This window comes from Cervus canadensis, chromosome 16 (assembly GCF_019320065.1).
Source record: "Cervus canadensis isolate Bull #8, Minnesota chromosome 16, ASM1932006v1, whole genome shotgun sequence".
NCBI classification, from domain to species: Eukaryota; Metazoa; Chordata; class Mammalia; order Artiodactyla; family Cervidae; genus Cervus; species Cervus canadensis.
The window spans coordinates 63,551,862-63,578,204 of NC_057401.1; the positions used below are offsets into that span (position 1 = coordinate 63,551,862).

At 42.5% G+C, this 26,343-nt stretch overlaps 1 protein-coding gene across 1 annotated transcript in view; it reads right to left on the reverse strand.

Annotated features, from left to right (window-relative positions):
• SEMA5A (semaphorin 5A) overlaps nt 1–26,343 on the reverse strand; it is a 565,061-nt gene that overhangs the window by 80,079 nt on the left and 458,639 nt on the right. The window contains exons 13-15 of the mRNA XM_043489083.1: nt 18,622–18,739; nt 8,486–8,667; nt 1,945–2,088 (exon numbers count right to left, since the gene is read on the reverse strand). Coding sequence (XP_043345018.1) covers nt 1,945–2,088; nt 8,486–8,667; nt 18,622–18,739 — 444 coding nt within the window. The remainder of the gene's footprint in view (nt 1–1,944; nt 2,089–8,485; nt 8,668–18,621; nt 18,740–26,343) is intronic.

Sequence of the window (26,343 nt, forward strand, 5' to 3'; positions counted from 1 at the left end):
GTTTGATGGTGTTTAAATAAGCATGATGTGACTTTATTAATGAGTGTATATGTCTAGCCCTTGTTCTTTCGTACCTTCCCATGAAGATCAGGGTCTCCTTTAATCTTGAGTTTAGTTCTCAAATATATCTTTTGTCAAAATCCGGATGGTATTTCTTTGTATTACTTAGGTAGAGAGACTTTCCACATAACATGGCAAAGACCCTAAGAACTCTTTGCTAGTGAAGGCCAAGAAAGAGATGCGATGCATTTGTTTTTTCTAGCTTTCATTAACTTCTCAATCGCCCCCTAAGAAAGGCTGTTTCAAAGGGAGGCTCCCTGGGGATACAGGCCCTGTTCTCCTCATCCACATGTCTATTACTTAGTCCAAGTTCCCTCCTCAAGCGAACCTTCATCTAGTCCAAAAGTGTTTCTTCTGTAAAATAAGAACACTTTAAATGAAAGTTCCCCAAACACATTAACCATCCTGATCTTTTTCTGAAAATGAAGCTTTAGGAACACTTGTAAATGGATACAGAACATATATAGACTTTAACCACATAATTAGCCAGCTTCTTCCTTCCTGTGTGTTCAGCTAGGGAAAGGTGATAACAGGTGTGAGCTTTGTGGATGGAGGTGCTGTGATTCTATGGGTGGATAGAGGTCACTTTACCTAAATGGGCCCTATTAGGTGATAATATACAGCATTTAAAACTTCTAGCCAATTTAAAACCTTCTAATGCTGGAAGACATCTTTCCCATAATCGACTTTCCCACCTATCAACTGGTGTCAGATTGGAAATGACAGGCTTGGGTTAGACTGTCACAGGGTACTACTTCAAAAACAACCAACTTTGCCTTGTAAAAATCATCATTCATTTTTCTCTGAATCAAAAGAATGCAGTCTTAATCGGTGATTTAGGAACACAATGAAGAGAGAAAAAAATGATTCTCTCCAGTTAATTTCAGGTTGCAATAAATATCTGGTGGAGAATTACCTACCCACTAAGCCTGTTGGCTTTGTCTGTATAAATATTAATCACATAAGCCAATAACTGCATAGGTATTTTTACGAGGCTCCCACTGAAGTCATTTCACAGGATACAAGTCTTACTACAATTTAATTAAAAAGTACTGAAAGCCAATTTGCTTCTCATGGACCAAGAACATAAACTGATGTGAGTATGGAGAGTTAAGACTCACAAAGGTGATGTGAAATTCACCTACCTGGATTTTCTCCTAATAACCATAAACGAGGATGTACTTTAAATATGGAAGGAAGAGCCAATTATCACAACTGCAGATTTATAAGGCTGAAACCAAATGTTTGAGTCTACAAAGAGCAACAAGTCCTTAAATGTGAGACTGGACTGAAATGTCCCAGGGAGGTGCTGAAAGCTTAAAATACACATGGAAACCCATGTGTAACAAACCCCACTCTGGGTTGTCCTGCAGGTTCACTGAGAGGGTCCTGTTAATAGACAAGGGTGTAGCTGTAATTATAATCAAAATGCTGACTATGGCTCTCACCTGGAGAACTTACCTCTTCTGATCAACACCATCTGGATCCAGGACCAGCTCAGGCCCTATTTGGAATTGGAGGTGTGAGACCAGTCTAGCAGAATTTTAATAAGAGCAGTCATTCCCCAGCAGACTCTCTTGCCTCATCTCTGGGGAGCCCAGCACAGAGATGCCTGCTGTCCCTGGATCTCACATCTCTCAAGAGACGCTGGGCTGAGCGAACCCTGCAGGCTCCTTGGCGCCCCCACCAGTGATGCTGCCCACCCCAAGCTTTGGTCGAAATTAAAGGATGAAAGAAAAGAGGAGGGTCATTCGACTCAACAGAAAAGGATGCCACAGACAAGCTGAGCTAGATCCAGAAACTGAAACCGCAGGGAAACCGACCGCACCGGGATGACAGGGAGCGGGAGGGTGGCGACCGGAGGCACAGAGGGTAGGTACCCACCTCTCCTCGCGGTTCTGCCCCACGCACACCCGGCCCCCGTGCCGCGGGGTGGGGTTGCTGCAGGACCGCTGTCGCACCTGGAAGCCGATGCCACACGTGGTGCTGCAGGGGGACCACGAGGTCCAGGGCGTCCAGCCTCCGTTCCTGGGGGAAGAAGCAACAGGGTCACTGGGGCCAACCTGCGCGAGGCCCAGCCTCCACCTGCACCGGCCCCAAGTTCACACGGGGGTTCCCCCACGGAGACCACTGACCGCGGGCTGCGAAGGCCACGGGGGCAAGGAGCCCTGGGAATCAACGAATTGTACTGTCTCGGAACCACAGTTACCGGGAAGTCCGTCCCTGCCCCCCGAATCTGATTTTCGAGTCAAAAGAGAAAACTTGAGAGTCAAGTTTTACATGTACTTGCAAATAACTTAAAAAACGGGCTAATTAGAACCAAGAAAGCTTAGTGGTGAAAATGTTAAGCTAATGAAAAATAATGCTCTTTTTTTTTTAAAAGCAATTAGAGATGCATCCCTGAACCTTTGGCCTTTATGATTTTATTTGATTTGTACTGTATCAGTTATAATCTATGAAAAGGGCACATTGAATCAAATAATCATCTAAATGTTTCCTTTAAAATCTATTAATATCAGTGAAAATCAGTAATTCTCTTGATGGCATTCGTATTGATAAAGGGTACCAAAATTTCCAAAGCCATAAAACAAGCGTTATTGAAAATGAAGAAAGAATATTTTAAATTCAGATTATTGGCTATTCTCTAATAATCTGACAAAGATATAGAGTATATAGAGTATAAATAGGAAGTGTCAATTGTGTATACCTTTATTTATGTTATTTTATACATGTATAAAATAAGGCAGATATATTAAAATATAAAATAAACTTTTATAAAAGTGGGTTGTACAATAAACTGCTACTCACAGCTAGAGAAAAATTTTTGTTTAATATTGTATTTTTTTCCTTAAAATGTCTGCTTGTAGAATATTTATAATTTAAAAATCTCTTTAGCAGTTTGTCCCCACTATTTAAAAATAAACTATAGGAATTTTTTAAAAAATTTAAGTAGCATTAATAACATATATGTTAAAACCAGAGTCCAAACTCCCATATAGATGGTTAACTGCATGTAGAATTTTTTCTCTATTTCTCTATTCGTATATGCATTTCTAAATAGCTGTTACTCTCATCTATAGTATTTATATTTCCAGTGAAATAATTCTTATTTTACTTGATATATTCCTTTAAAAGCACGGAGGTGCACAGCTATACCATTGAAGCTCAAGGTATAAATAGCACACTGGATATGTAATTTCTAACACAATTTCAAGTGAAAGCTCCTCTGAGAAAATTCTTAGCATGTTTCATATTTCCCTACTTTACTTTCTGAAACTTAAAAATAATCAAAATCAAAATAAAGTGATACTTCGAGGTATGATATAACAAAGCTGCTTCATAATAATGTAACCAAAATAACACAAAATAAGACAGATTTCCAAAGCTGTTTCTACAAGTAATTAGTATCTTACATATCATTCCTCGCACTATTTTAAAAAGTATCCAAGTAATGTAATTTCAACATAAATAAAATGAAAATATAAATAAAAGAAACATACATAAATAGAAACAAACATAAAATAAATTTCAACATAAATAAAAAGAAATTTTTAAAGTTTCTTTTATATGAAAAAAAGTTTAGATAATGCAAGAAACACTGCTCCCAAAATTGCTTGGAAATTCTTAATTTTCTAAACCTTTTAACAAACGTGACACTTTATGATGTAATCTACTTGCAATCTGTGGAAACTGTTGCATACAGGGAAGTAGGTATTTTAAACATTAGGAGTATAGTACGTTAGGGGATTAATGAGTGCCCTGTCCACGTATGTGACTCTTCTATGGAGCTGGGTTTGCACACCTCAGAGCGCTGCTTAGAGGCAGCTGTAGCAGCCGGCAACCAAAGCAGCAGCATTGAAAGTCAAAGTGTCAGTCGCTCAGTTGTGTCTGACTCTGTGTGACCCCGTGGACTGTAGCCCACCAGGCTCCTCTGTCCATGGAATTCTCTATGGCAAGCATACTGGAGTGGGTTGCCATGCCCTTCTCCAGCGGATCTTCCTGACCCAGGGATCGAACCCGGGTCTTCTGCACTGCAGGCAGATTCTTTACCAACTGAGCCACAAGGAAGCCCAGAGTAGTATTAAGTCACCGTATATCAGCAGATGGATCATTTTTTTGATTAAGTCAGTCAAAAACAATCCACTTAATGCATTTAAAACATCACTGAAACAGGTTTGTTTACTAATATTTGATTTTTAGTCTTAAAATAACCACTAATTGTATCACAGCTCCTTTTAGTGAAAGGCATTCCAAAACTAGAGCCAGAGCTGAGCAGGCATCAATAAAGTCACAAGAAGGTCTGCGATAGTCCTTTTTTCCATTAAACAATATAAAATAGAGTACTACTCATTGACTGTAGCCTTCCAACAATAACAGTTCTATAGCTTTTATGAAGTCTTTGCCAGGCATCAGTGGAAACCATCTTAGTGTTATAGAAATGATGCAACACATAAGGCAATGTTGATATGCTCCTGTTTTCTGAAATAATACAAATAATCTGATGCCTGTAGCCTTAATGGGCTCCTTTTTGACTGCGTGGAGCATCTGAGCTGGCCTACAGAGATGGTGAGCAGAGGGCAAAATCTGCCCTTGCACCCTGCCTTTCCTTATCTGACCGCCCTTCCCTTCTTGGGCAGGCAGTGTCCTCACGCCCTGGGTTGCCATACAATGTGGTCCCCCAACATGATTGTCAGTGTGAGTGATGTCATAGACAACTTGCCCAGAGGTCTCTGCATTCTAAATTGGCTCTTGGAAAGAAGACAACAAATCCTACAATAAGTGAGGAGGGTGAGTGTGGACACTGATCTGAGAAGCTTTCCTGCTGCTTCTTGCTTTTTAAATTTTTTACATGTTTTTATTGCACTATGGCTGATTCACAATATTGTGTTAGTTTCAGGTGTCCTTGTGTTTGCTTTAAATATGACATATTGATTGGGAGACTGGGATTGACGTGTGCACACTGCTGATCTTGTGTGTGTATGTGTGATGCTCAATCACGTCTGACTCTTTACCAACCCTGTGATTATAACCCACCAGGCTCTTCTGTCCAGGGGATTTTCCAGGCAAGAATACTTGAGTGGGTTGCCGTTTCCTACTCCAGGGGATATTCTTGACTCAGGGATCAAAGCCAGTGATACTATGTATAAAACAGATAACTAATGAGGACCTACTGTAGAGCGCAGGGGACTCGGTGCTGTGGCAACCTAGATGGGAAGGAAATCTAAAAAAGAGAAGACATCTGTATACGTATAACTCATGCACTTTGCTGTACAATAGAAACTAATGTAACACTGGAAAGCAATTATACTCCAGTTTAAAAAAAAAAAAGGAACATATTACTGTGGCCACAGCACTATACATGGTGCAGGGAAGGGAAGAGAAAAGTGAGCATGGTTGTAAAAAAAATAATAATAAGCCAACAACAAAACAATACACAGACAGCAGAAAGCCTCCTCGTGGCTCACACTATGTCAGCCATCCTCCAGGTTATTCAGCAGCGGATATTAGCTGCGTCGGGATGTTCTGAGCACTCCTGCAAAGCTATTTCAGTCTTCTCTGACTCTTTGTGACCTCATAGACTGTAGCCCGCCAGGCTCTTCTGTCCACGGGATTCTCCAGGCAAGAACACTGGAGTGGGTTGCCGTGCCCTCCTCCAGGGCATCTTTCTGACCCAGGGATTCAACCTGTGTCTCTCACATCTCCAGTATTGGCAGGCGGGTTCTTTACCCCTGGCGCCACCTGGGAAGCCCATTTGGAACGCAGCACAGAGCTTTTTGATTAAAGATTTGGCCTCTGTCTCCCGGCTACTGTCAGAGAGCACAGTTATAGACGCTGTGATCTGTCTGCCTTGGCAGTGATAACTCTCAGGTGAGAGAATCTAACACCATCAAGGGGTCCTGCAGCTACAGAGCTCCCCTTGTGACCAGCTGCAGTCTTTATGGGGCCTACAGTACAGCTCACCCAGCTTCCTGCCTTCCCCTCATCCCACCTGGAGATGCGCAGAACCCTCCCCATACGTCCTGCACACAGCCTCGCTGTCAGAGTGGTCCTCCTGACCAACCAGGACGGACGCAGGTCTTGCTCCTAGGAAAAAAGCCCCATAAAAGTAGGTATATATAGCCATCGTTGGAAGCTGCAGACTTATTTAGATGACAAAAGCTGTGTCAAAGCGCCAAGCCTTCCTTGACATTCTACCTTTCTATTGAGCTAGCTCGAGGTTTGTCTCCCTCCATTCCTTTCTCCTTCCCAAAGAATTAGAATTCAGAAGGGGTGTAGACATTCATGTGTTCACTTTAATTATAAAATTAAACCAGATTTTCTTGATTGATAGGAAGTCTGACTTGGCCCCAGTTTGATAATAGAGTCTGGCTTAGCTAATTACCTTATACTGTGGATTTATTTCCATAAATCGAATGCCCTTAATCTGTAGCTCCAAGATAATGACAAATTTAAATGATGTGATATAAGAGCATTTAATCAAAGATATATTTGCCAAATGTATTGAATTAGCAATATTTTGAATTCCCCAACACTTTCTGAGTATATTAAGTTAAACAATAACAATGAAAAATGAAGAATGGGTTTAACTTAGAGTCATTAGATCAGTCTTTGTAAAGGCTTTCTGATGTACTTTGCACAAATTGAGGAAGTACTTGACATCACTGACTGAGCCAAAAAAAAAAAAATCAGTTTGCAAGTTAGGTGGTTTCCACTTTTCTGTTTCCAACAAAACTGAGGCCAACAAAAACAAGTTATCAACTGATAAAGGGCACTAAAAACAATCTCTCATGTCAGACTACCATAGTTTTGGCAGATAACTTCAAAGGAATATGTAAACTAATAAGCCCTTGCTGCTACAAAAGCAAATATTAGCTGCAAACGGGCCTTGTTCACTTGGCTTCTCACAACTGTCTCTTTCCTTTGACAGCACCAGGGGTTCCCAGTGGATAGAAGCAAGTGAGTGCTATGGTTCCTCCCTCCCGACCCTGCAGGGAGGTGGTTCATAAGGATGAAAATCAAATCTGGTGACACCCATAAAACTGCAACATGGCCTTTTGCCAGCGATGGAGTCCTAGCTTCCTATCCCTCAGGCATGCTGAGATGTGCACCCATGGGAGATCTCCACCGAGCAGACGGGATGCTCCTGGCAGCTGAGCATCCTCTTCTGTTACCATGACAGACGTGATCCCCGAGTCAGGCAGGGACAGAGATGCAGGCACAGTGTATCAACTCATGCGTTCTTAGATCCCCCTTAAGTTGTCAACCAAAAATTATCACTAATAGCTTATATACCAGTAAGTGACACTCTCATGTGGATTTGGGAAAGCCATATGCACTTTTAGAGGGGCTTTCCAGACGGCGCAGTGGGAAAGAATCTGTCTGCCAAAGCAGGACATGTGGGTTTGATCCCTGAGTCAGGAAGATCCCCTGGAGAAGGAAATGGTTACCCACTCCATTATTCTTGCCTGGAAAATCCCATGGACAGAGGAGCCTGGTGGGCTACAGTCCATGAGGTCACAAAGAGTTAGACACAATAGAGCATTAAGATATTGAAATATGCACTTTAAGAAGCAGGGTCCTCCGAGTGTAAGCACCAGTGTAGGATAACTTTGGTGGTTTCAGCAGTGGGCCCTAGAGTTGATATTCCTGAATCTGTAAAGGACCAGTCTAGTAACAACTAACGCTCCCATGTCCACACAGGTACCTGCAATGGGCCAGCTGTTGCTCACAATGTTTATACTTGGACAGTGTGGTTTTTGGACTCTATGTCTCCACAGCAAGCTACTCACGTGCCTTCTAAAAGAATGGTGATAAACTAGATATCCTTCATATACTTGTAAGTTGTCATTGAATTCTTTTCATCAAAAGCTTCAAATGTTGCAAAGACATTTCTGTTACATCACTATTTGAATGTATGAATGGAATTTAAATACCACAGAGATTTGATAGTCACCTTCACATTTAAAAAATTGATGAGCAGAGTCTAATTTAACATTCAGAAACTGTATGCTTTTCCTTCTTCTAACATTTTGCATACTCGAAACACTTTTCCCAATCTAACAATGAACACAAGGATAGGTTTAGATTTACCTAAACATATAAAGAGGCTTAGAATCTGATTTGTAATTTTTTAAATTGAGTTATAGTTGATTTACAATATTGTGTTAGTTTTAGTTATATAGCACAGCAATTCGGTTATACAAATATATGTATAGGATACATACGTATATAAGTGTATTGCAAATTAGATTTTTAATTTAAAATCTCCTCCCATAGGTCATGTCATTTTTAAGTGGTCAATGTCTCTATCTTTTTGTGACCTTTCTCTTGAATAGGGAAGGCATGTATTGGAAGTGATTTCCCAAACGCCTGGACAAGCTGGGTTTACACCTGCATTTAAGCCCAGGCGTCAGGAGGGACGCACCTGGAGCAGTTGGCGATCTCCATGCGGGGGCCCTGGCACTGCCAGCCGCCACACTGGGGGGCCGGGCTGTCGCAGGAGCGGGTGCGACAGAGGCAGGATCCCACGGCGCTGCCGTCCGTGTGCGTGCAGGGCGTCCACGGAGACCACGCGCCGAAGTGCCCGTCCACGGTGAGATTCCTCGTCTAGGAAGCAGATATACGCAAGGATGTCAGAAAGGGTTAAGGCTGCAAACATGGTAAGAGAAAAAAACGAGGTCTCCCATGAGACCATCAGAGCTTCTTTGCAATATCTCATATTGCAATCAAAAAGAGAGGAAGGGGAAGTAGTTCGAAGGAAAGCAGCAGAGGCCACAGGTGGAGACAGCGAAGAGTGGAGGAGAGGAGGGGGAGGAAGGAGGCGGAAGGGAGGAGGGAACAGAGGAAAAGGAGGAGGGGAGAGGAGGGTGCTAATGACCTGTCAATCAAACCAATGCAGTGTGGTCTACTCTAGTTCTTTTTTTAAAAAATTTATTTAATTGGAGGCTAATTACTTTACAATGTTGTAGTGGATTTTGCCATACATTGACATGGACCAGCAATGGGTGCACATGTGTTCCCCATCCCATCCCTCAGCCCTGGGCACCCTGTCTCATGCATGGAACCTGGACTGGTGATCTGTTTCACATATGATAACATACGTGTTTCAATGCTATTCTCTCAAATCGTCCCACCCTCGACTTCTCCCACAGAGCCCAAAAGTCTGGTTCTTCTTGTTGCTGTTGTTGTTTTTCATAACAAAACATCTTTTATTTGTGAGGAAGCCATATAAAACTTATTATGAGTAGGTATAAATTTATGTATAATTTTAGGAATCGAATTTAGGACTTCCCTGGTGGCTCAGATGGTAAAGTGTCTGCCTACAATGTGCGAGACGCAGGTTCAATCCTTAGGTAAGGAAGATCCCCTGGAGAAGGAGATGGCAAACCATTCCAGTACTCTTGCCTGGAAAATCCTATGGATGGAGGAGCCTAGTAGGCTACAGTCCATGGGGTCGCAAAGAGTCAGACTCGACTGAGTGACTTCACTTTCACTTTTAGGAATCAAGAATAAAGGACACCCTCTCTCCTCTTCTAACATGCCAGAACAGAATGGAGCAGAATAGGCTGTAACTGTTGAAGCTAAAGCTGAAGGATAAAAGGAAAGATATACCCATCTGAATGCAGAGTTTCAAAAAATAGCAAGGAGAGATAAGAAAGCCTTCCTCAGCAATCAATGCAAAGAAATAGAGGAAAACAATAGAATGGGAAAGACTAGAGATCTCTTCAAGAAAATTAGAGATACCAAGGGAACATTTCATGCAAAGATGAGCACAATAAAGGACAGAAATGGTATGGACCTAACAGAAGCAGAAGATATTAAGAAGAGGTGGCAAGAACACAAAGAAGGACTGTACAAAAAAAGATCTTCATGACCCAGATAATCACGACGGTGTGATCACTCACCTAGAGCCAGACATCCTGGAATGTGAACTCCAGTGGTCCTTAGGGAGCATCACTACAAACAAAGCTAGTGGAGGTGATGGAATTCCAGCTGAGCTATTTCAAATCCTAAAAGATGATGCTGTGAAAGTGCTCCACTCTATTTGCCAGCAAATTTGGAAAACTCAGCAGTGGCCACAGGACTGGAAAAGTTTTCATTCAATCCCAAAGAAAGGCAATCCCAAAGAATGCTCAAACTACTGCATAATTGCCCTCATCTCACATGCTAGTAAAGTAATGCTCAAAATTCTGCAAGCCAGGCTTCAGCAATACATGAACCGTGAACTTCCAGATGTTCAAGCTGGTTTTAGGAAAGGCAGAGGAGCCAGAGATCAAATTGCCAACATCCACTGGATCATCAAAAAAGCAAGAGAGTTCCAGAAAAACATCTACTACTGCTTTATTGACTATGCCAAAGCATTTGATTGAGGATCACAACAAACTGTGGAAAATTCTGAAAGAGATGAGACTACTAGGGCACCTGACCTGCTTCCTGAAAAACCTGTATGCAGGTCAGGAAGCAACAGTTGGAACTGAACATGGAAAAATAGACTGGTTCCAAATTGGGAAAGGGGTACGTCAAGGCTGTACACTGTCACCCTGTTTTATTTAACTTATATGCAGAGTACATCATGTGAAATGCTGGGATGGTTGAAGCACAAGCTGGAATCAAGATTGCCAGGAGAAATATCAATAACCTCAGAAACGCAGATGATACCACCCTTATGGCACAAAGCAAAGAAGAACTACAGAACCTCTTGATGAAAGAGGAGAGTGAAAAAGTTGCCTTAAAACTCAACATTCAGAAAACTAAGATCATGGTATCTGGTCCCATCACTTCATGGCAAATAGGTGAGGAAACAATGGAAACAGTGATAGGCTTTTTATTTTTGGTGGCTCTAAAATCACTGCAGATGGTGACTGCAGCCATGAAATTAAAAGATGCTTGCTCCTTGGAAGAAAAGCTATGACCAACCTAGATAACATATTAAAAAGGAGAGACAGTGCTTTACCAACAAAGGTCCACCTAGTGAAAGCTATGGTTTTTCCAGTCGTCATGTATGGATGTGAGAATTGGACTATAAAGAAAGCTGAGCACCAAAGAATTGATGCCTTTGAACTGTGGTGTTGGAGAAGACTATTGAGAGTCCCCTGGACTGCAAGGAGATCCAACCAGTTCATCCTAAAGGAGATCAGTCCTGGGTGTTCATTGGAAGGACTGATGCTGAAGCTGAAACTCCAATACTTTAGTCACCTGATGAGAAGAACTGACTCACTGAAAAAGACCCTCATGCTGGGAAAGATTGAAGGTGGGAGGAGAAGGGGACGACAGAGGATGAGATGGTTGGATGGCATCACCGACTCAATGGACATGAATTTGAGTAAGCTCCAGGAGTTGGTGATGGACAGGGAGGCCTGGTGTGCTGCAGTCCATGGGGTCACAGAGTTGGACATGACTGAGTGACTGAACTGACTGATTGAATATCCAATTCTTCGTGTTCTCTGGCTTTCTCACGTGAGCGGAAGGTCCTGCCATCCCTTGACTTACATTACCATTAGCACAGTCCCCTTTCCTTTCTTCTCCTCTTTCTTTTCTTCTGCCCCTTTCTTGTGATGTCACTTATATGTGGAATCTTTTTTTAAAAATGGCACAAATGAACCTATTTACAAAACAGAAATAGAGTCACAGATGCAGAAAGCATACTTATGGTTAGAGGAGGGGAGCGTGCGGGGAGGGATAAATTGGGAGATTGGGGTTGACATATACACACTACCAATATAAAATTGATAACTGATAAGGACCTATTGTATAGCACATTGAACTCCACTCAATAGTCTGTAATGATCTATATGGGAAAAGAATCTAAAAAAGAGTGCATATATGTATATGCATAACTGATTCACTTCGTTGTACACCTGAAACTAACACTATACTCCAATAAAAATTAATTGAGAAAAGAAAACATAAAATGAAAAAATAGAACTGAAGTTAAAACTCACAGATGTACAACTCTTGCATTTTTATGTTCCTTAAAAAGTTGAAAGATCAGTCAACTAGTTTTATGTAAGATCTGGCTTGGTCTAAAAAGTCGAACCGACTGAAAAAGTCATTTCAAACTGACATTTAGTTTCCATATTAAAAGAGTGCCTGTTAAGCAGCCAGATATGTCCTAGCTGTTAGGCGCATCCCAGTCAAATCCATACTGTGTCCACCCTCCCAGAGTTTATGAGCCGGCACGGAGGAGCTGGACCCCTAATTATTACTGCAAATAAATCCAGTGATGGAGCTCAGAGTACGGGGTGTGGACGAGGAGATGGGGGGCTTCCAGCAAGCTGGTGGGATCCGGAGGGATGGTGATGATGGAGGGTCCAGGCGAAGGGGTCTGCTGGGGCTGTGGAGGCAGAGGGCAGCCTGAGTGATGACAAAGGGGAAGGATACTGCCACGTGTGTCGGGGCACCAGCTGCTTTCCCTGGGACGGAAGGAGGTGGCCCAGAGTAAGCAAAGCTGAGAGCTGAGCTGGAGGCATCAGCAGGGTCCGAGCCAGGGGCGGGAGGGGTGTGTGGATGCCCTGTGACGTGGACGCTGAGAGCCCTACAGGAGGGGCCTCGACACTCCCTTGACCCATGGAGACTGGTCCGGGGCAGGTGGAACCACACCATGTCAGCTCAAATCTGACAAGCAGATCTTCCCAGGAGCTAGTGAGTCCCAAGATTCGAGACTCATGGGGCCCAGACTTCAGATCACCCAGCCCTCAGAAGGAATCTCTCCTCTGCAAATGGACAGAAGGCATAGAGTCCAAACCTCCTGAATTTAACATAGGGATCTATGCATTTCTTAGAAAACATGATAAACGAAGAGATGAAGTTACATGTAAGTTACATACTTCGCTTTACCCTCTGCTGCCTGCTGCTCCCACCATCTCGCCCACAAGTTCCTGCCCTGGTTGATTCTGGGGGATTCAAGATTCCTGATCCACATGGGAGGGGACTCCATAGAGGAGAGAATTAATCCCTTTGGAGCAAACAAACTGTGACATGACTGAGCAAAGAGTCAGACACGACTCAGCGACTAACATTTGCAACTTGTAAAACAAACTGTACTTGCGTGTCGCAGTTTCAGAACAAAGGTGAAACCATATTTTGTGAAAATCCAGGCGACTTCCCTGGTGGTCTGGTGGCTGAGAATCCGAGCTCCCAATGCAGGGGGCCTGGGTTCGATCCCTGGTCAGAGAAGTAGATCCCACAACCTGCAACTAAGATCCAGCATAGCCAAATAATAAATATTAAAAACATATAGATATCCAAGTGGGTTTTATCTCTGGACTTTCAGTCTCCAAGTACAAAAGGCAAGAGTAACCACTGCTGGTGGTTTAGTTGCTCAGTCGTGTCCTACTCTTTGCGACCCCATGGACTGTAGCCCACCAGGCTCCTCTGTCCATGGGATTCTCCAGGCAAGAACACTGGTGTGGGTTGCCATTTCCTTCTCCAGGGGATCTTCCCGACCCAGGGATTGAACCCAGGTCTGCTACATTGCTGGCAGATTCTTTACTGACTAAGCCACCAGGGAAGCTTAGCATTCACTGTGTCCATTTCCTCTGACCTGGCTGGTTGCTCATCTCCAGCTGCCACAATGATGACTCTGTCCTTCTTTCTTATCCACACTCAAGGCTTTATACCCACTCGCCACACCTGGCTCTTTCTATAAGATGCGGTCAAAAGGGAGAGGAGAAACCTGCCTGATCCTCTGGATTCAGAGTGATTCACGGGATCCTACACAAATGAGTGAAGGTACAAAGGCAGATATTTCCTGAGAGGAAGACATCGCCGTTTCTAAGGTCCCTGTAACCTACTGTCCCACCAGGATTAAAAAAAATACAAAATGCTGCTCCTACTCTGACTATGCTTCAGACTGTGGTGTCGGAGAAGACTCTTGAGCCTCCCTTGGACTGGAGGAGATCGAACCAGTACATCCTAAAGGAAATCAACCCTGAATATTCTTTGGAAGGACTGAGGACTGATGCTGAAGCTGAAGCTCCAATCCTTTGGCCACCTGATGCTGGAAAAGCCTGAGGGCAGGAGGGGAAGGGGGCGGCAGAGGATGAGATGGTTGGACGGCATCACCAAGCCAATGAATATGAGTTTGAGCAAGCTCCGGGAGATACTGGAGGACAGGGAAGTCTAGTGTGCTGAGGTCCCTGGGATCACAAAGAGTCGGACAACTTAGAGACTGAATAATAACAGACTCTGACCATAAGGACACTTTAGTGTTTTCTTAGAAAGAGTCCTGTGTAACTTTCATTCCCTTTTCCTTCTTTCACAGTAGATTTCAGTAATACCTCTCTGGCTATCTCAACATAACACGTGCATGAGAAGTGGGTCACCAGTCACTTCGTCCACCAATCAGCCACTGCTTTGGGAGATGTTGCTGGCTGGGAATGGCACTGATCTGCAGACAAGGGAGAATCTCAGAAGTACTGAAATTAAGTCCAGATATATTTCCCAATGTAGTTTCAGAATCTTGTGTAAAACCTTTAGTCTGCGGTCTACTGATGTCTAAATAAAGAGCTCTAGGCTTAATCATTGCTAAAGTCTCCTTTAACTCAAATATGATAATTACACAGTAGCTTGGGAATATTCAGTTATTTTAATACATTTAGGTGCTTATTTGGTCTACTTATTTTGTTAATCACTGCAGCACATATTTTGGAACAGAGACTCATTTTATGACATAGTGTGCTAATAACCGTGTGTCCACACAGTATTCTTGCCTGGAGAACCCCATGGACAGAAGAGACTGGCAGGCTACAGTCCATAGGGTTGCAAAGAGTCAGATACAACTGAAGTGACTTAGCATGCACGTACACACCACACAGAGTGTGGATGACACTCACACACAAATCAAGTCCAGGCAGATTCCCTTGGTGGCTCAGATGGTAAAGAATCTGCCTGTCAATGCAGGAGACTCGAGTTTGATCCCTGGGTCAGGAAGATCCCCTGGAGAAGGGAATGGCTACCCACTCCAGTGTTCTTGCCTGGAGAATTCCACGGACAGAGGAACCTGGAAGGCTGCAATCCATGCAGTTCATAAAGATTCAGACACAACTGAGTGACTAACACTTTCACCCTTGTTAAGCAACATTGCAAGTTAAGACATATATATTATTTGAATCACTCTAGGTATATAAATTTAGATCTAACTTTAGTACTTGAAATCTCTTATACTGGGTAAAATGCTTACATTACAATAATATAAGCAAAAAGAACATTAATCAATATGTCAATTAACTAGTGTCTGTCTCCTGGATAAGAGAAATGCATAAACAATTTTAAATAGGGACCTTTTAGTGGAAAATAGGCCTCTGTCTTTACTCTGGTCCATAAAGTCAAGCTTCTTTTCCATTTTGGTCAAAACTTAAAAATAATAATATAAATTACATTTTAATTGCTTTTAAAAGTACTTCTCTATGCCTGTTCTGTGTCAATGCTAATCATTTCATCTAGCTCATTTCTTTCTAAGAGATTTTTTGAAAGAGATGTATAATTAATTAAAACAAGAGTTGGGTAATATAGGATTTCCCACATTCTGCCTGGCAACTTACATGAATCAGAAAAATATACGTTTGGCTTTCCTTAGCTTTGCTCAAAGTGATACAATTTATTATTGTCTGTTGTTAGACGCTTTGCATATTCTTATCAAATGTGTATCTTGGCAAATGACCAGTTACATTGGATGAGATGGTAGAGATGGTTGTGTGTAATGAAATCACCTCAAATCAGGGGGATAAAACAAAAAAAAAAAAACCCAAAAACCTTCAGTGAATCAGAGATCACATCTCAGTCACATTTTTCAAAAAGAGTTGGTGGAGGGGCAGCTCTGAAACCAGGGTAGGTCCACATCCTCCTCTGACCTTTCCTGAGTTTGTATCAGAAGTTGTCCTCTCAGCAGAAAGAAGCAACTTTAGTGATAACCCTCCGGTCACTTCTTAAATATCAGGTCACCTTCATTTTCTGACCATAGAAACATGCAAGACGTACTTGTTACAGACCAAGTGGGAGAGTGTGTATTTCCCACTTTGTAATTAAGCATGTCCCAGATAGCCACTGAAATGCCCTTGAGCCCTGGACCAATGACTTTATTGCTTAAGAAGAACCACTGTTATCTTCTGCCCCTTTTTAACCATTAAAACAGTAAGGTCAAACTTTTGCAAGAAGATGTGCTGATTCTTCTAAAGTGCATGCCTGAGCTTTTAAAGCTACATGTCACAGAGCGCTCTTTGTGTTTTTAGCTGCGAAGAATTTAAAGGGAACACCTCTGTGCTTGTACAATGTGGTTCAGACAGAAGAAAGGACTTCACACAGACAGTGGCATGTGTGAACCAGTTTCACAAGACACCGCAGATGAGCTGGCTCCTAAATTCAGAGATCTGGAGCTAAAGAACAAAAAGGACTGGCAGCCCAGCGCACCCCCTCCAAGGCTTTGCTGAGAGCCTGGGTGCGGCGATGCACCCTCCTTTAGAGGGAAAAGCCTGCTCTTTGTGCCAACAACTGGGGACTGACACCGGTTTAATCGCCTTAGCCTTCCTCCGGTCACTCTGCCTGCTTGTCTCACTTACAAACTGAAGGACAGCCTTTGTGACACGTGGCTTGGATGATGCAAAGAGCAGGTTCCTTGACAGGAAACAGGCAGACTGTTCGAATGCCTCAGGCTGTTTGGAACAGAAGGACCAACACGGATTTAACATAAGGGACGGTGTCCCTGCTTTCTCACCTCTGTCTTGCAGGGTGAGGCCAGGGCTGATAAGGATGCCAAGGGACTTAGCTAAATTCTAAATGTGCTGAAGTTAATACTTGTTGCTCATATTCTCCGAGAACAGAAAAATAGAACTTAGGATGACTTGACTGACGGCTCTGAAGACAAAGGAGAAGAAAGGCCGGATTGTGCAAGTGAGGACCCAGCTAAATATACCGGCAAAGGCAAGAGTGGAATCTGGGTTCTTGGGTTCAGAGTCTGACTGTAAACAGCGGAGTTTCTCCACATTCCACAGGGTTCCCTGGGGGAATGTACTTTAGGCTGTTTCTCCCAGGAATCCTCTGACCCTGAGTGGTAGTGAAGACACATGGGGTTCCATCATACTATCCTTTAGTTTGTTTAAAAGCTCTGTTTCCCTGCTTCTGGAATTACAGCTCCCAGGAGATATGGATGGGTGTGGAAGTTGCTATTTTATTATTATTAATGCTACAAAGGGCAAAATCGTCCACACCAAACTCTGGAGACAAAAATCCAAAAATTAACAGAGATGTTACATCCCACTTGCAAACCAGCACTATTTTCTCCCAAGATCATGCGTGTGTCTGTGTGTGTTCAGTCGTGTCCGACTCTTTGCAATCCCATGGACTGTAGCCTGCCAGGTCCTCTGTCAGTGGGATTTTCCAGGCAAGAATACTGGAGTGGGTTGCCATTTCCTGCTCCAAGGATTCTTCCCCACCCAGGGATCAAACTCTCATCTCCTATGTCTCCTGCATTAGCAGGTGGATTCTTTTCTCCATTTTTTCTAAAATTTATGTATTTTTAATTGGAGGATCATTGCTTTACAATATTGTGTTGGCTTCTGCCACATCCCCATGAATCAGCCACAGGTACATGTATGTCCCGTCCCTCTTGAGCCTCCCTCCCACTTCCCAGCCCATCCCACCCTCTGGGTGGTCAGAGAGCACCGCGTTTGAGCTCCCCGAGCTGTACAGCAGATTCCCACTGGGTAACTATTTTCCAGGTGGAAATGTATGTGTCCATGCTACTCTGTCAATTCACTGCACCCTCCCCTTCCCCTGACTATGTCCACAACTCTGCTCCCTATGACTGCATTTTCACTGCTCCCCTGCAAATAGGTTTATCAGCGCCTTCTTTCTAGATTCCATAATAGTAGTGTTATTCACTCAGTCTTGTCTGACTCTTCGCGACCCCATAGACTGTAGCCCACCAGGCTCTGTCTATGGAATTCTCCAGGCAAGAATACGGGAGAGGATTGCCATTCCCTTCTCTAGAGGATCTTCCCGACGCAGAGATTGAACCCGGGTCTCTTGCGTTGCAGACATATTCTTTACCGTTTGAGCTACAGGGAAGTCCTCTAGATTTCTTATGTATGTGTTAATATATGATATTTGTTTTTCTCTTTTTGACTTACTTCACTCTGTATAATAAGCTCTAAGTTCATTCACCTCATTAGAACTGACTCAAATGCATTCCTTTTTAAGGCTGAGTAATATTCCATGATATATATATATACCACAGCTCCTTTATCCATTCATCTGTCGATGGACATCTAGGTTGCTTCCACATCCTAGCTATTATAAATAGTGCTGGCAGGCGGATTCTTGAGCCACCAGCGAAGCCCCTTCTCTTAAGATATTTCTTTTCAAAATGGACAGCAAGTGATGGCATCATCCTGTGTGGCTTGGTGCAGGAAGAGCTGAATGAGTTAAGAAGCACAGACCAGCTTTATGAGGAAGGTTCTCATAGGAAAATGAATGGAGGCCACAGAAGGGTGGCTTAGGGCTGCGGGTTAGGACCGCTGGGGTCCCAGGGATGGTGCTTCCAGAGCTGAGGACCCGGACACTCACAGGACAGGTGGCGATGCTCTGCTCCCACTGCCTCATGCTCAGGCTCTCCTCCAGGGTCGTGCATTTCTTCATCACCACGTCCCAGCCACAGTACGGGTCCTGGGCCCCAATGCAGGCACTGAAAATACACACCAAAGGGTCAACAGAAAGGCAGGTGAATCTAGAACAAAAGAGGTAAGCTAAGAGTGGACCCTCAGGACTTGATGTAGGAACTAGTTATGTGAAACAAAAGCTTCAGTCTGCACATTAGAGAACACAGCTAACTGCATACCCCACTAAGTATCTAATTAAAATTAAATTAATTTTAACTGAAATGTCTATTTTTTTCTAAGATACAGGAAATGATTATCGGTGCTAACATGGTGACTTTTGGTGTTATGAATGATCTAAAGTCACACTTTTGCTCAAGAATACTAGCTATTACCTCCACCACCACCACAACGAACATCATCCCATGAATAATAGGCATTATTTGTGACAAATAAAATGATTACATCATTGATACATTAACAGCTTTTAAGGAAGGTATTAATATTTTCACTTTATTTATCATCATAATCATTATTACTACCACCACCATCATTACTACATCATCCTCACCCACTTAATAATAGGTATTATTGGTTAAACAGACTGTGATACATAAGATTATTACATCATTTGACCATTTAAACAACTGTAATGAGGGAGGTTGTTATTACTTCAACTTTACTGATGAGAAAAAGGAGACACTGAAAATTTCTAAAATTTGCCCAAGGAAAAACAAATACACCCCCAAACCTGTAACATGACTGGTTCAAATATAATATAATAGAGGAGTCTTCCTTCTGAGTAGCAGACGTTAAAAATGTATTAAAAATTTCCATATACTAGTGGTTTAGTATAGACTTGTCTACAATATTCAATATATTATATCATAAATATATGGTAGATACTTTATTCTAGCTGTGTCTAAATGAGAGTTCATATACAACATGGGCATGATTAGATGAAGATTTCTGGCCAATGACAATAGCAACAGATACAATAGAAGGCTGGGAATTCCCTGGCAGCCCTGTGGTTAGGGTTCCGTGCTTCCAGAGCAGGAGGCACAGGATTGATCCTGGCAGAGGAACTAAGATCCTACAAGGCATGAGGTGTGGCCAAAAATAAAAATAAAAAATCCAGTAGATGTGCGGATGGAGCAAGCAGACAGAGAGGACAGTGACAGGGCCAGAATGGTACAGAAGATGCTCCCACAGACAAGCAGGCCATTGGACACTTTCTCTTAAGAGTCAGGAGGTCAAGGACACAGGGCATGGCAGTGGGCAAAGGCAGAGAATCCAGCCTGGGAGTGACAAAGTCTACCAAGTTAGGACGGAGCTTACGAGGGACTGTGGCACCTCCAACACTTCAGCCACCTGATGCGAAGAGCCGACCCATTAGAAAAGACCTTGATGCTGGGACAGATTGAAGGCAAGAGGAGAAGGGGATGACAGAGGATGAGATGGTTGGATGGCATCACCGACTCAACGGACATGAGTTTGAGCAAGCTCCAGGAGACAGTGAAGGACCGGGAAGCCTGGCGTGCTGTGGTCCCTGGGGTCACAAAGAGTCAGACACAACTGAGCGACTGAAGGGCAACAACAGTAAGAGACTGAAGATGCTATAGAGTTACCAGTCCTCTGAGAGCAGGGCTACAAGTTCTAGCCTAATCATCAAGCATGGGCCAGGGAGGTACTCTAAACAATAATGTCATTAATATTAATGATATTAAAAACCCCTTATTAACAAATCAAATAGGCGAACCTTGTATAGAGTGCTGTTCTAAGAACTTGACCTCTATCTCCTCATTTAAACCTCATAAAAGCTTTAAATACAGTACCCCCATTAGACTCCATTTAGTCTCATTTTAACAGGAAAACAAAATCAAAGAATAGAATGGAGACAAAGGAGAAGTCCAAGTTCCACAGTTAGGGATGCTAATCCAAAGGTAATAAATCAAACAATAGAGAAAACTATGGCTGATTAAGTTACTATGCAATTACTGTTTATTAACCAGCCAAAGTTCAAAGGGTTAAAACTGGTGCTTCTCACTGCAGTACCAGGCTGGGGTGGAAAGGAGTGTCAAACAGTTACCTTTACCATAACCTCACTGAAACTTTTTGATAAGTGACCCTGAACCTGTTAAAACGTAAACTGAGGCCTATTAAACTGTTCGGTGGGACTTCCCTGGTGGCTCAAGTGATAAACAACATGCCTGCCCATGCAGGAGACACAGGTTCAATCTCCATGTTGGGAAGATTCCCTAGAACAGGAAATGGCAACCCACTCCAGTATTCTTGCCTGGGAAACCCCATGGACAGAGGAGCCTGGCGGGCTACAGTCCCTGGCTTGCAAACAGTAGGACACAACTGAGTGACAACAGCAAAGACACAATTAAACCATTCAAGAGTTTATTTGAGCAAAGGAGCTAAGAAGGGGTTTTATAGGGAAGATTCCCTGGTGGCTCAGAGGAAAAGAGTCTGCCCGCAATGCGGGAGACCTGGGTTTGCTCCCTGAGTCAGAAGATCCCCTGGAGAAGGGAATGGCTACCCATCCAATGTCCTTGCCTGGAGAATCCCACGGACAGAGGAGCCTGGCGGGCTACAGTCCATGGGGTCGCAAAGAATCGGACACAACTGAACGACTAACACTTTCACTTGAGAAGCAAAGCAAGAAAGTTATTTGATTGCCTGCAGCTTAAAAGGTACCTTACTTGGGAAAGCCTGGTTGGCTGCAGCCCTCTTGTTCTTAAGTTCCACCTTCTCTGATCCCAGTGTGCTGACTGGGTCAGGCAGGACCAGTGCCTATTCCTACTGAGACATCCCTGCCGGACACTCAGCGTACATCACACAGTGGGATCCACTACGTGTTTGATCCTGTTTTCCTGTCAGTGGGCAAATAGGGCTTCGAGAATTATTCAAGAAGCCTGGATTCGATCTCATGCTTTTTTTAAAAGATTAAGGCAACCTAGATGCCCATCAGCAGACGAATGGATAAGGAAGCTGTGGTACATATACACCATGGAATATTACTCAGCCATTAAAAAGAATTCATTTGAATCAGTCCTAATGAGATGGATGAAACTGGAGCCCCTTATATACAGAGTGAAGTAAGCCAGAAAGATAAAGAACATTACAGCATACTAACACATATATATGGAATTTAGAAAGATGGTAACGATAACCCTATATGCAAAACAGAAAAAGAGACACAGAAATACAGAACAGACTTTTGGACTCTGTGGGAGAAGGTGAGGGTGGGATGTTTTGAAAGAACAGCATGTATATTATCTATGGTGAAACAGATCACCAGCCCAGGTGGGATGCATGAGACAAGTGCTTGGGCCTGGTGCACTGGGAAGACCCAGAGGAATCGGGTGGAGAGGGAGGTGGGAGGGGGGATCGGGATGGGGAATACGTGTAAATCTATGGCTGATTCATATCAATGTATGACAAAACCCACTGAAATGTTGTGAAGTAATTAGCCTCCAACTAAAAAAAAAAAAAAAAAGATTAAGGCAAAATGTCCATGAGACAAACTTCACCTTCCAAAAAAGAAGGAAATTTCACCAAGCCCCTAATTTTGCCTGAGACTTCCCCTTGCAAAGTTGCCTGTAGAACTGAAGCAATGCCACAGGGATTACAGGGAATAGTTAAGCTGCTTTAAATGAAAAGCGGCTTGCAACAACATCTCTTTCTTCTGATACTACTGATGGTTCTGCAGTTTCTTAAAATTACACTTAAAACACTAAAACTTCTCTATAATCATAAGAGCCCATTCATTAAAAATACCATTTATATATAAACATGTTTACCTCACTGTAAGCATTTCATACCACAAGGAACATTCCAATGATCTCTACCTATATTCTAAATTACACCTTAAGGAAAACTAGCAATAACTTCTTAGTTTTGGAAAGTGGGTCTCTGAAGGAGGTCGTGTCAAAAGTCACAGACTCCCTATTAATGCAGCCATTGTGAAAGTGGCTTTTCTTTATTCCACCATGAAAATGTTTTTCTTTCTGTGATGAGTCTTTTCAATAATATTTTTTTCTTATTTTGCTAAGAACTTTATATTATTTTCAGCTGACATATTGCTCTGGCATCTGAAAGTATCTGAATTCAGAAAAAAATGTTGGCCAGAATCGGAGGTTCAATTTGAAAACACATTTATTGAAAAGAGTATTTTAGAACAAACATATATTGAGAGGTAGGCCTTAATTCTGGAAGGATAAACTACTTTCCATTTTACAGGAAATTTATCTAATGATGTTAAAATTTATATAAACTCTTCCTTTACTTTTTAAAGTTTGCAGTTATGCTACTTGTTAAGTTGAGTAATAGAAAAAAGAAATGCATGTTCATCAAAATCTTTCCACTGTATTTCTGGAAAGTTGGAGCTAATTACTGAATATCATCCTCTTGAGTATTAGATTAAGTATCGATGACTTCATCTGGCTTGTTTCATCACACTAACTGCCACTATGTCAACTTATTTTTGATATTAAGAATTTTTGCTGTGTCAACAAAATTTATTCATGAAACACGGAACATCAAAAGTGTTCCCATCATTCATTTCTTCATCACGTGCTTAGCACCAGCTGTGAACTGACCTTGAAAGTGATGGGTGGACCAGGCAAACAAAACAGACACAGTCAGTGTACCAAAGAACTCGTCTCTTAGTGAAGGAAATAAACATAAAACAACTACAACAGCCAGTTGCAAAGGAAAAAAAAAAAAGAAATGAAAAGGGGATGAGGAAGTATGCAGAGAGAGGCATTTAAGCTGCGACCAATAAGATGACCAGAGTGGTTGACATGATACTTTCAGGGAGGAAGATCAGCATGAGGCAGCAAGACCAGGTGGGAGAGATCTTGAGAGTCTAAAGAAACACCCAGTAGATGGAGGTGGGGTTTTTGAAGAAGCTCGGTGTGTAGAATCTGCTGAGCGCTCCAGCATCCCTCCCTAAGGACTTAGGATTCCTTGTAAATGCTGCATGCACCTTTAAAGTGTTTCCCAAATTCTGTGCAAGAATCATCACATGTCAAACATCAGTATTTACTTGTATTATCATGATGATGACAGCGAGAGAGAGAATAATTTATCTGTTCATGAATGAGAGTGACTTAATTTCTAAGACAATCTCGGGTGCCTTATTCTTAACCACTAAGTCACTATATACTTCAGAATCTGCTTTTACTTTGAGCTGCATTAAAAGCATTATACTACTAAAAATAAGATGGAGATATTCCAATTAGACAGTAACCTTCCTGAAGAAGGGCTTCCCTCGTGGCTCAGATGGTAAAGAAACTGCCTGCAATGCAGGAGACCCAGGTTCCATCCCTGGGTTGGGAAGAACCCCTGGAGAAGGAAATGGCACCCACTCCAGTATTCTTGCCTGGAGAATCCCATGGACAGTGGAGCCTAGTGGCTTATAATCTATAGGGTCCTAAAGAGGTGGATGCAACTGAGCAACTAACCCTTTCACTTCCTGAAAAATGCATCTTAAGACATCCACAAACCCCTCAACTGGTAAATCTAACTGAAGCATATTTTTTTCCCCCAGTTTTCTCTTCTATAAAACTGGAATGATAATGCTCACCTCACTGGGCTGTTCTAAAGATTAAATTACATCATGTAGTTAAGAAAAAAAGCAACCAAACAGAACAAAGTGTTTTGAGATGGGATATACATAGCTGTTCTACTTAATGCATGCATGCATGCATCAGTCATGTCCAGCTCTTTGCAACCCCATGGACCATAGAGCCCGGCAGGCTCCTCCATCCATAGCATTTTCCAGGCAAGAATAGAGGAGTGGGTTGCCATTGCCTATTCCAGAGGATCATCATGACCCAGGGATAGAAACTGTGTCTCTTGTGTCTCCTGCATTGGCAGGAGGATTCTTTACCACTGGAGCCACCTGGGAAACCCTTTATCCTTAACCTCTAAACATAATTACAAATTAATACATGCGGTTGATTTTTGAGTGACTGAAAACACTGTATTCCAAAAATACTAACTCTGTGAATACCTTGGGGTCTTTATTTAACAAGGGGATGTATCACACCAGGATGTGTTCCTTTAGGTATTTCAGCTACACGTGTGGGTCGATCTATAATGATTTTTTAACTACTTGCATATGCGTGCACAGTGCCGTGGTCTGAAGGCACAAGAACCAGGAATGAACTTGCAGCCCAGTGAGGGAGGAAGACCATGGTCATGATCATTGCTCGACGACACCAGAGTTGATGACTGTTAAGTAAGAAGCCCAGACAACCGGTGCTACAGAAGTCAGAGGAGAAGCCATGGCCCAGACGAGTTCCAGGAAGTTGGCCTTTGAGTGAAGCTGGGGATTAGCTGAGTAAGAACATCCCTGGTCACTGTGGCTCTGGGAAGGACAACACGGAGTCACCTGCCCATGGCATGATCAGGGAGGTAAACCAAGCAGCTTGGCTGCGCTGAAGTTTCCTCAAGATTCCAGAGAAGTGTAGCGATGCAAATAAAATGGTGCTTTGCTTAAGCATGGGGAATTTGTCTGCGGTGTATAGGATGTATATGACATCTACTAGAAGATTAATTCATAATTCCCAAGAAGAACTGAGATACAAGTACATTTGAAACAGCATTTTTTAAAGTTAGGACACATGCCAAGTAAACAAAAGACATAATTACCAATAAAAATATGTGTCCACACTCATGATGCATAGCATTTTAAAGGCACTTAATAATCATTCATGTTACAGGCTATGATTTGTAGAGAAAGTTAATGAACTAGAATTTCAATTAGTCACTAGCATTCAATATATTAAAAACTATTCATTATTGGCTTATCATTAAATTACATTGATTAAATAAAATGAGGATTTTTCACATTTCAATTTGCTTTTATCATTAAGTTCAAATAACTGATTTGCACTGCTGGTAATATTAAGCAAATGGTTTTTAGTTAAAGTCTTAGTAGGGAGATAGAACACTCAGGTTTTCCTGAAAAAATCTGTTTTAAAACTGAACTAAATTGATATAAATTTTGCAGTGAGGCATTATGGGAAAATTGATAGCTTAAACAAATAGTGAAAAAAGTGATGGTGTTTGAAATAAGCAAAAAAAAAGGCTTCCTGGAAATTGAGCATTTGCGATCAATTTTGGTTTCTGATGTGATAGAGAGTCCCGCTTTTCCCACAGAGATTACTGAGCTGTTTATCTTGGCCTCTGGGTGGACCTCAGTCATTGGGGACTTTTCTCTTGTCTAAACACAAAGATTTTCCGGAAAGGCCATTCTGCCCTTTGAAAGTGAAGCTCTCCAGGGAAGGCAGGCTGTCCAGTTTGGTACTTAGGGACAAAGGGGGCCCAGAGGGTAAACACGAGTCCTTCCCAGCTCAGGGCTGTTGAAGGAATTCCCAAGTGACTGGAAAATGCTGCGCCCTGCCCCAGGAGAAAACGAAGAGCATCACTGGAGTCTTCATTCAGGGAAAAGTCTACACTTCGGTATCCGCTGTTCTCTACTTTGTACAAGAGAGGTAACTACAGGTTCCAGTCCTCTCTCCTCCCTGGTCAATCAAGGAAAACAATGAAGACACAATTACTTCTTGTCCCCCTCATGTTTAATCAAGAGAAACCCTTCTGCGCATGAGGGTTTAGTGGGCAGAGTCAGAGGACACAGGAGAGGTCAAAGGGTCAACAGTCACACCTGAAGAATGGA